At 32.0% G+C, this 11,372-nt stretch overlaps 1 protein-coding gene across 2 annotated transcripts; it reads right to left on the bottom strand.

Annotated features, from left to right (window-relative positions):
- Positions 1-285: 285 nt before the first annotated feature.
- On the bottom strand, positions 286-10,197 carry LOC104591152 (cuscuta receptor 1-like). 2 transcript variants are annotated; one of them, XM_088887341.1, is made up of 9 exons: positions 9,745-10,197; positions 9,296-9,454; positions 9,027-9,212; positions 8,763-8,930; positions 8,483-8,656; positions 8,109-8,255; positions 7,332-7,478; positions 6,033-6,179; positions 286-2,133 (listed from the first exon to the last, which is right to left on the bottom strand). In XM_088887341.1, exons 1-9 carry the CDS (start codon positions 10,190-10,192, stop codon positions 326-328), a joined length of 3,384 nt encoding a protein of 1,127 aa, XP_088743467.1. In that variant the 5' UTR covers positions 10,193-10,197; the 3' UTR covers positions 286-325. The 2 variants fall into 2 exon arrangements, with proteins under 2 accessions (XP_088743467.1, XP_088743468.1); XM_088887342.1 differs by lacking the exons at positions 286-2,133; positions 6,033-6,179 and adding an exon at positions 6,289-7,105.
- Between the last annotated feature and the right edge of the window lie 1,175 nt (positions 10,198-11,372).

The following is an 11,372-nucleotide window of genomic DNA, read 5'->3' as shown; positions in this document are numbered from 1 at the left end:
TATAAACTTTTATTTTATAGATATTTTTACATTCTATCATTCAAACATTGCATATTACATGTTATTTTTATCATTTATAAAATTTAATTAATTTTTTCTTAAATTTTGAGACTAATGTCTTACATCACATTGAGACTATGTCTCACTGTAATTCTGTAAAAACTACTATAATTTTACTTCAAGGAAGAAATAAGAATATCCATATTGTTTGGATGTTTTCTAACTACCAAATAAAGTATAAACAACACGGCAAATGAGAGTTATTATGTTATATGTATTCAAAAATAATATATATTTATAATAAGCACATTGTCTACATTGGAAATTAAAAATAATTATGTACATAAAATGAAAATCGTAACAACCACTCTCTACACCTGTCAATGCACCCATTAATGACTCCGTAGTACTTCCGACGCCAATTCTTGCTCAAAATCAGTGGGATAATAACACCCCAAAAACCCAATGCATAACAAATAGCCACGTATGAATAGAAAAACAAGTCTTCATCCATGACCTTGGCTAACAATTTCTTCTTCCCACCTCCAAAGTCATTGCCTTTAGGCCGTGGTGGCTGGTTCCCGAACAAGGAACAATTCTTTTGTAGCGGTGGTCCACAGAGTTCATCATTACCAATATAACTATTGTTATCAAAAGTAGTGAAGTGATCTTCATAAGGGATCCTGCCTGAGAGGTTATTGAAGGCCACGCTGAAGGTCGAAAGAAAATTGAGTTTGGTTATTTGATGTGGGATCCTTCCTTCAAGTTTGTTGTGAGAAAGATCCAAACTTTCCACTTGTTCTAGATTTTGAAACGATTCAGGGATATGGCCTACCAAAAAATTATTGGAAAGGTTCAATGAGTGGAGTTCTCTCAGGTCTCCTATTTCTGTTGGAATTTGACCTGTTAGTTGGTTCATTGACAAATCAATCCCAGTCATGTAACGCAGAGGATCACCCTGGTAAGTGTGCATGTTACCCTTGGTGGCAAAATTGATTTCGACTTCACTGTCCATTTGGTATCCTTGATCAAAATAAGGGAGAAACTCTTCAAGTGCAGATTTTTCCTTCCATGATGTAATGTTGTTGAGACAAGAAGGTATGCTCCCTGACAAATGGTTATTTGAAAGATCTAATGTGTGCAAGTTTGTCATTTGGCATAATGACTCTGGTATTTGGCCAAAAAAATGGTTTCCTCTTAAGTGAAGAACACCCAAATTTGGAAGAATAGGCAGATGATTTGGAAGATAGCCAAGCAAATAGTTTTCACTTAGATCCAAAATGAAAAGAGATGGGACACTTGACGCATTGATTATGATGGGTTTTGTGAAACAGTTTCCTTCAAGACGTAAATTGGCTAGGCTATCCATTTTGGTAAATATTGGCATACCACGCAACTTGTTGTTTGATAAGATTATTTGTGACAAGAGGGTTTTGTTTTGGGATAATCCACTAGGCACTTCTCCTATTAGGAAGTTGTTAGACAAGTCTAGCACTCCTAATTGCCACATCCTATTGAATGAAGACGGAATCTTGCCTTCAAGTTTATTCATTGACATGTTAAGAAAATGTAGGCTGGGAAAGAAGTCATCGATATTTGTAGGAAGCTGCCCTTCGATTTGGTTGTCAGAAATGTCAAGAAAGGTCAATCTTGTTGTTTCATTTTGGAAAGGCATTTCTGGAAGTTGGCCAACTAAATGGTTACCCCTTAAGGACAAGTGTTTTGGTGAAGTATTATTGTACAACAACCAGGGAGCAATGGTTCCTTGAAGAGAGGTATGAGCTAAAGACACTTCTGTTAACTTGTATTGAGTGGAGAGGAAATTTGGAATGACATTACGACTCTTCCTATTGAGGTTGCAATTGTCTAGATTTAAATAATTTAGTTGAAAAGATGGAATCCAAGATGGTGACTCAGTATCAACATCCAAGTTATAATTGTTGGAAAGACCAATTCCTGTTAATTGGGAGAGATTAGCAAAAATAGAGAAGGAGAGCTCTCCAGAAAACTGGTTATTTGAAAGATTAAGGGACTCTAGTGAAGTTAGGTTGTTGAAAATCCAAGGAGCAATGTTGCCCGTAATTTCATTATTAGAAAGATACAATTCTTTTAAGTTCCTCAATTGAGAGAGCCCTGTAAAGAGAATATAAGAGACGTATCCATAAGTATGAAGATGTATTATACTATATTTCATATAACAAGCTAGCATTTCTCAATCAACTACGAGTTAGAGCTTTTCTTTCACTAAATGGCATGGCATTCATTATTGAGTACTATCAATTGGACCTAGAAGAAGTTTTTGTTTAAGAAAAGATGATACCATAATATATCTGAAACTAGAAGAAGTTCTTGTTTAAAAGAAAAAAAAAAGTAATTTTAGAAGTTCAATAATCCATTTTCTCTTTCTTCCTATGCTTGATACCATAATATATTAAACTTGGCAACAAATCATCCTTGCATCATATCTTCCTCAAACTGATTCTAAGTTTCTCTTTCTTTGAGATATTATTCCCAATAAAACATATATCTAGAAACCACCCATGTGAATGTGCAGAGTTCAAACTCAAATAGGTGCTTTACAAACAGGTGAACAGGAGATCTCCGAATTATTAATTTGAGAAATTAGCTGTAATTTTTGAAAATAAAAGGTGGAAATTATTAATTTGAGAAAACTAGTAATATTAACAAGTATTATTTGAATAGTAATAATAATAATTTTTTTAAATAAACACAATAACAATTATTAAATAATCATATTAAGTACAATAATTTTAACAACGAAAATTAACAAAATTAAATAATAAAAGTGATTACAAATTTTTTAAATAATTTTTATTATCCAATAATTTCGTTTATTATTTTTTGTTATTTCATAAATTTGATCAATAAGAGAATTTCACTAATTACAGTAAATTTATTATTCAATAATTATTTATAAATTTGCAAAACTATGTCAAATTTACAATAATAATTTTGATAATATTATTATTTTTGAATTACAAATCATTAATGTTATATTTTCAATAATAATTTTCATGATGTTAGTGATATTAGGGCAAATTTCTTAGGCTCACAAATACAAATATGTAGAATGCAAATGCATACAGAATAATATAAAATATAAGGTTTTGTATTCTACATATTTGCATTTATACTCCTTCCAAACTGAGCCTAAAGTACCACTAAGGTTTAGTAAATTTACTCACCCACCCCTATCCCAAAGTTTTTGGACAATTGACAATCGTTGGTTATCATTAACAAGAAAATTGAAAAGATGAAGCAGCATAAACCTAGCTTGACTACACAACCTCAAATCAGCCTCAAATCCTCTTTTGTGGTTTGTATTCTACTCGGTCGGAGCAAGAGGTTTACAAATGGAATGACGTCTCTATCCTAGCTACCAGTGTTTAGAAACAGTCTGTCAAAGTGGACCCTAACAAGGCGATTGATGCTAGAAGTCAAAGCACATAGAGCAACGCATCTGGTGGGAGCCAGTGTTCGTCATCAGCTCTTCCGGCCGAGAATTCAAATATCGGGTGGGACCAATGGTTGTTTAACCTGTCGGAATCAACTATGTCAAATTTGTACCTGATTTTCATGTTCATCGTACCGTGGCGTGAATCATGTTGTGTTTCGGCTTGGATGGATTGAAAACGGTGAATGGAGAAAAGGGTCTCGGAATTACTAAAAAATGCAACTGGGTTTCTGTAATTTTGTTCAATTTGTGAGGTGGGTAAAGGATTATGTTGGATAACTCACCAATCTGTGGCTGAGAATGCTCAATGAACACATTTTCCATTGAGACGTCGGGCGGCATTCCCCCACCTTGAGAGCCAGACAACCATGGAACATAGCTATTGTGGCGCTAAAATCACAGAACGTACAAGAAAGATGGAGGGAGATTCCAGTTCGGAGTTCAAACTTGTTTGGATTCAAAAAGCATTGGTGAAAAGAAAGAGGGAGCTACAGATCTGAAACACCATTTTTGCCTCCTAAGAAACCCTACCAGCAATAGACAGGAGAATCTAAAGAGAGAAGAAGGTCGGTTGCCTGATGTATTTCGAAAGAGAGAAATAGAATGATGCGGTTGCCTTTGAAATTCTCCTTTTGGATTAATCGGAGATTTTAATCCACGACCACAGGTAAAGTAAGTAACAAATAGAAATTGCCTTCAATAGATGCGGTTGTTATTCATAGGGAGCCCAGTTTCTCATTGTCGTGGTAGCGGAAGACAGTCTAGTTCGAGTAGTAGTGGGTTGTTATCAATTTATTATTCATTATTAAAAATAATTATCTATAATTTTAAATTATAAATTATCTATAATTATTAGGATAAATTTCTTAAACTACCCCTACTATTTATCTACTTGTCAAATTGTACCTAGGGGTGCTCACGGTTCGTTAACCGAATCGTGGGCCTATTTTTGAAACTGAACTGGGGTTATCGGTTTTTGGAAAACAAGTAACCGAAATTCAACCAAAGACAAACCAATTAACCGATTGACTGATTTGATTCATCGTTTTTTCAGTTTTTATATTTACAATATATTATAAAGTAATATATAAATATATAATATAAAACTAGAAATATATAATATTATATTTTAAATAATAAATAATATATTATATATTATAAATATATTCAAATATAATGCGTATTAATTAATTTATAATATATATAAAAATATACATAGATGTATATATATATATATATATATATATATATATATATATATATATTGGTCAGATTTGGTTTTCTATTTTGGTTTACCGTAAACGAACCAGTACCTTTGGGTTTTAAAAAATACCAAACCGAAACTGAACCAACCAATTCGGTTAACCGAATTTTTTGTTCAATTTTGGTTGGTTTTTGGTTTTTCTTGCTCACCCCTAATTATAAATCTTATTATTTTAACTATTGTCTTACAGTATCCCTACTGTTTCTGAAATAAAACATTGCTGGTATATAAGATACTCTCAAATCCCTCGATGTGTTTCCTTTTAACCAGTGTAACCTTTTCTTTTATAATCTGAAATAGAATCGCTCATTGACCTAGGTTTTTATCATTTGAAATAGAATCGTTTTCTTTTAGCCAGTGAGACTTGTTAAAGCTAAGACAAGGCTTTTTGTTTGTAATTTGAATTCGAGAGTTGTAGGTTGGGATTTGGTCACAAAGCTGAGACAAGACTTTTGAGGAAGGTTTTATTCTTCTCTGAACAATGGTCACAAAGCTGTTACGTGGTGTCAGGTGTTAATAAAAATTGACAATAATTATTTTAATTTACCATTCATATCATTAAATAATTCTACAATAAAAAAATTATTGATAATTATTAATAATTATTGATGATTAAAATATTCTTTTGCCTATGAAAAAATTTGTTATTCAATAATTTTTTATTTCAGTAATTTCATAATAATACTACAATTACCGGTTCCATAGAAATTTCTGATAATTTCAAAATTATTGAAAATTATATAATAACAACAATAATTATTAATTTTTTTGTAATTTTAGTAGTAGGATAATTATTGAAATTTCAAAATGTGTAAAACTTACAATAAAATTTATCGGTAAATTATCATCATTATATTATTTCCAATAATTAACAGTAAATCATTTTTAATTATGGGTAAATTATTAGAAATTATTGAAATTGTAAGAATTATTTGTTTGAAAATTAGTTTTTACAATTTCATATCAGTTAATTTCATTTGAAATAATAAAAATAATAATATAAAATAGAATGATAATTAATAATATTAAATATATTTAAGAAATATTTAATAAAATCCAGTAATATAATAAAATTAAAAATCAATTATAAAATAATAATGACTAGTTGAAAACTTATAGCACTAAATACTAAAATTAATAGAAGGTGATAAAAATAATAAAGTTAAAATAAATTTACCTACAATACATAACCAAAGGATAATGGTTGGGTCGAACTTGGTCTCACTCAAACCAATTTGCATATATAAAAGAAACTTTGAAATAAAGAGTAGGTAAGATTGATATAATTGGTACCTGTTGGTAAACTTGTAAGCTTGTTCTCTGACATGTCGAGTACTTCCAGTGAAGAGAGGTTATTCAAAAGGCCTGAGGGTAGGCCTTCATTGGTTAGAGAGTTATCGTCTAGAATCAATTCCTTGAGATTCTTGAGTCCACCCAATCCTGCAATTGTAAATGCACCACATATATATTAAATATTAATTATTGTTGGAATACAATCTCAATTCTTTAAGGTTGCTGATTTGACATATTGCTGATGTATAGCATGAATGCACCGGTAAATTTAAATTCATATGTAATTAAGGATCCAAGATATATAAAGAAGGGGAATGCATGCTTGTTCGTGTATTAATTATTGTTTGATAAGATTAATTGTGATAAGATGGTTTTGTTTTGGGATAATCCATTGGGCACTTCTCCTGTTAGGGCATTGTTAGACAAGTCTAGCACTCCTAATTGCCACATCCTACTGAACGAAGACGGAATCTTGCCTTCAAGTTTATTCATTGACATGTTAAGAAAATGTAGGCTGGGAAAGAAGTCACCGATATTTGTAGGAAGCTGCCCTTTGATTTGGTTGTCAGAAATGTCAAGAATGGTCAGTCTTGTTGTTTCATTTTGGAAATGCATTTTTGGAAGTTGACCAACTAAATGGTTACCCCTTAAGGACAAGTGTTTTTGTGAAGTGTTATTGTACAACAACCAGGGAGCAATGGTTCCTTGAAGAGAGGTATGAGTTAAAGACACTGCTGTTAACTTGTATTGAGTGGAGAGGAAATTTGGAATGACATTATGACTCTTACTATTGAGGTTGCAATTGTCTAGATTTAAATAATTTAGTTGAAAAGATGGAATCCAAGATGGTGACTCAGTATCAACATCCAAGTTATAATTGTTGGAAAGATCAATTGCTGTTAATTGGGAGAAATTAGCAAAGATAGAGAAGGAGAGCTCTCCAGAAAACTGGTTATTTGAAAGATCAAGGGACTCTAGTGAAGTTAGGTTGTTGAAAATCCAAGGAGCAATGTTGCTTGTAATTTGATTATCAGAAAGATCCAATAATTGTAAGTTCCTCAATTGATAGAGCCCTGTAAAGAAAATATAAGAGACATATCCATAAGTATGAAGATGTATTATACTATATTTCATATAACAAACTAGCATTTCTCAATCAACTACGAGTTAGAGCTTTTCTTTCACTAAATGGCATGGCATTCATTATTGAGTACTATTAATTGGTCTCCATTCAAACCAATTTGCATATATAAAAGAAATTTTCAAATAAAAAGTAGGTAAGATTGATATAATTGGTACCTGTTGGTAAACTTGTAAGCTTGTTCCCTGACATGTCGAGTACTTCCAGTGAAGAGAGGTTATGCAAAAGGCCTGAGGGTAGGCCTTCATTGGTTATAGAATTGTGCCATAGATCCAATTCCTTGAGATTTTTGAGTCCACCCAATCCTGCAAATGTAAATGCACCACATATATATTAAACATTAATTATTGTAACTACGTAAACAGGGCTTAATTAAATAAGTGGATTTATTTATTAACAATCCACATCCGAAAATTTAATTTAATTAATTAAGAGAATATTCTTATTAATTACTGTAACTACGTACCTTTGAGAATAGCCGGTAAGCCTTTGAGATTATTAAATGATAAATCTAGCGTCTCCAATGAAGAGAGAAAATCTATTTAAGAACTTGGGTTGGATCAGGTTGGTCTCACCCAAGTCGCAATCCTACCCTATTTATGTTTCATGTAGTTGTTCACATCAACTTGCTCTCTTTTGCTTTCTAATTCCATTAGAATTTAGTGGTTTAAAAAAATCAAACATGGGTTGATTATAACAAAATCAGATTACTTGTAATGACTCCCAATTAACAGGGGCATCTGTTAACATCAGCCCATGCATCGCACCACTAGTAAATAAATATCACATATTCCTATTTCAAAGGTAATATTTTGCTGGAAAAAGAAAATGTGAGAACCTTTTATATATAATCCACAAAAAAAAAATTGCATATATGGAAGAAACTTTCAAATAAAGAGTCAAATAAGAAGAGGTAACATTGATATAATTGGTACCTGTTGGTAAACTTGTGAGTTTGTTTGAGTAAATTTCGAGTATTTCCAGTGAAGAGAGGTTATGCAAAAGGCCTGAGGGTAGGTCTTCATTGGTTAGAGAGTTACCGCCTAGACCCAATAGCTTGAGATTCTTGAGTCCACCCAATCCTACAAATGTAAATGCACCACATATATATTAAATATTAATTATTGTAACTACGTAAACAGGGCTTAATTAAATAAGAGAATTTATTTATTAACAACCCACATCCCATAATTTAATTAATTAAGAGAATATTCTTATTAGTGTGTATAATTAAAATCATTTGCAATTAATGAAGGATCCAAGATATATAAATAAGGGGAATACATGCTTGTTCGTGTATTAGTTATACCCTTTAGAAATGCTGAGGAAGCTTTGAGATTATTGTCTGATACATGAAGCCTTTCCAACGACGTCAAATTACGTAGGCATAGTAATGGTTTGCTATTACTTCCAATATCATCATCATCACCCAAATTGCTTCGAGAGAGGTCCAACTCTTTAAGATTGGTTGCTTGGCATAGTGCTGCAATAAAAGACATGACTAGTAGTAGTGTTATATCCCAATGCAATGCATATATGAACCCACAATTAAGATCAAATTAATTTATAAATTTTAATTTATACCATACCATTAACTACAACTGGTGACGAGGCATTGAGATTGAGATTTGCTAAATCCAGTGATTCAAGATTATGGAATAACTGGCACCCTGCTGGTACAAGTAGTAGTACACTTCCAATATCATCATCATTTCTCCATAGCGACAATCCTTTGACATTGGTGGCTTTGCATACATCTGCAAGCAATGAAAACAAATATTGAATTAATATTAATGTATGATAGAAATAATTCCTCTTTATACATATAAATATATAAATACATATAAACATACCGTTTAGGACACCGGGCCAGCCCTGGATGTTTTTGTTAGTGATAGATAAAACGAGATGAATTTGAATTGATGATGATGATGATGGTGAGCCAACATTCTTGTCGAATAGAAGGCAAGGGGGTAAGCTGTTATCACTTGGTTCGGTTATATATAGATATAGCGAGAGATTCCTGGCTCCACATAATGCTAAGACATACACCATGCACCAAAAACAAATTAAATATAATTAATTAAGCAAATCAATACTTAATTAATGCATAATTACTTACCTGTTAATAGTGATGAAGAAGACATATTACGTTGATTAATTGATAAGGATACTGCTTCTAAGGAAGGAAGAGCACGCCCTAGACAGCCAGGGAGTCCATCATGGCCAAGATCGTTCGCCGTCAGATCCAATTCTTTAAGATTGCGTAGTTGACACAATGCTGTGCAAGCCATGCAAATAGATAAATATCCTTAAATTACGCATTATTAATTCTCTTAACAACAAATTAATTATTTGAAATTTAATTTGAAGCACAAAGATTGAACCCGAGTAGAATTAATTATTTGTTCTGGAATATGGAATATGTATCTAATCCACCAACAGTTGGCCTCCATAAATAATTAAATAATGAAAAATATCGATCATTAATTAAACCCACAAGAGCATTATACTTTAATTCTATTACGGACTGGGAGTAGGAGAAGCAAAATAATACTAATTAGTAATTACCTTGTGGCATAATCCAACCTCCAATGTTGTTATCAGATAGATCTAGGAATTGCAGGTGTTGGAAGTGAGTGAAAATGGTGGCATTTGGGTACCATTTTCCTACTGCACCTGTAGTGTATTCCATTTCACCTTGAATATTAATTCGAATCACGACCGGGGATGTTGAAGAAGATGATTCATCACATTCCACCCCTCCCCATTCACAACAATTGTCTCCAACCCACGTATACATTTTGGAGAATGGATTTGTAGGATGGTTATTATTGAGTAGCGAGTCTCTGAGTTGTAAGAGAGCCATCCTTTCCTCCTCCAAACAGTAGGAGTAGCCTTCGTGGCCTTGGCCTTGGCATAATAATCCACCACCAAAGTAATTAGAGAGAAGAAGAAGAAGAAGGAGGGTGACAGCATACAACCTCACCATCTTCTTACACCAACACCAACACCTCATCTCCATACTCGATGATCGCCTTCACTTTCAGTTAAATTAAAAAGGAGGGAATTAGCCTACTCAAGGGGATAATTCCAATCCCAACATTAATTATTGCAGACCGATGATCACTCCAAATGACTTTGGGGAGGTCAAGGTCAAGCGGATAAATCCAACTCCAAGATTAATTATTGCAGACCGATGCTCACTCCAAATGACTTTTGGAAAGAAATTAACAATTCCAAGTCTTCAAGAGTGCATGGGACCTTAAGTGTTGTTTTTTTTTCTATAATTTCTATATTCCTCAACTGATCTTTATAAAAAAAATAATATATTTTTGACTGAAAATTAAGTTTTTTATTAATTTTAGCATTTTTTTCTTCAATTTGTATGCTTTTATACAATTCCTGTGTTTTTTTTTTTTAATTTTTGCTACTTTTAACAAAAAATACATGGTATTTTGCAAGGTTAAAATACTGTAAAATATATTGTCTTTTGTTTTTTCATTATTTCTTTTGGTTCTGATGAATTTTTATTTTTAGTAATTTCTACTAATTTTGGCTCAATTTATATCTTTTTTATTATTTATGCATAGAGGAGAAAGGGTGAGAGCCCAGGAAAATGCATTTGATGCCGTGCAATTCACGTTGGGTCATAGAATTCCAGGGGATGAGAGTGATAATAGAAAATAAACTATGAAAGCGCAATGACTATTGACTAGTGATATCAACGTGTAATTCACGTTGGATCCAGATTCATCCCAATTATTAATTGAGATAATTGGGTCTGAACCCTATTAGCTATAATCAATATTTACAGAAATAGTGAAACCTATAATTATCTATCTTATTAATAACTTAAATTCTTCATTTTTAATAATACAACCTTAATAAAAATGATTGAAAATTTTTGTTTTATGTTAATAAATCAAGTGTTTTAATTTTAACCAAAATTATCTTATATATAATTTATTCTTTTTAAACATAAAATACGATAAAAAAAAGCAAAGAAAAACTCGTCAACTCAATAACTGATTCAGAACAACAAGAACCCGTTCTGATTGAAAAAATAATCAAGATATATATCTCCCGTGAGAAAAGTCCAAAGGTGCTCAAATTCTCCACAAAAGACAAATATCGAAAACAACGATGACAAGGATGCATATATATCTCCATTTTTCCGATTAAAAATTTTAATAATT

This window comes from Nelumbo nucifera, chromosome 5 (genome assembly GCF_055504915.1).
Source record: "Nelumbo nucifera cultivar China Antique chromosome 5, China Antique-T2T, whole genome shotgun sequence".
Lineage (NCBI taxonomy): Eukaryota > Viridiplantae > Streptophyta > Magnoliopsida > Proteales > Nelumbonaceae > Nelumbo > Nelumbo nucifera.
This window is presented reverse-complemented; position numbering and strand designations above follow the sequence as displayed.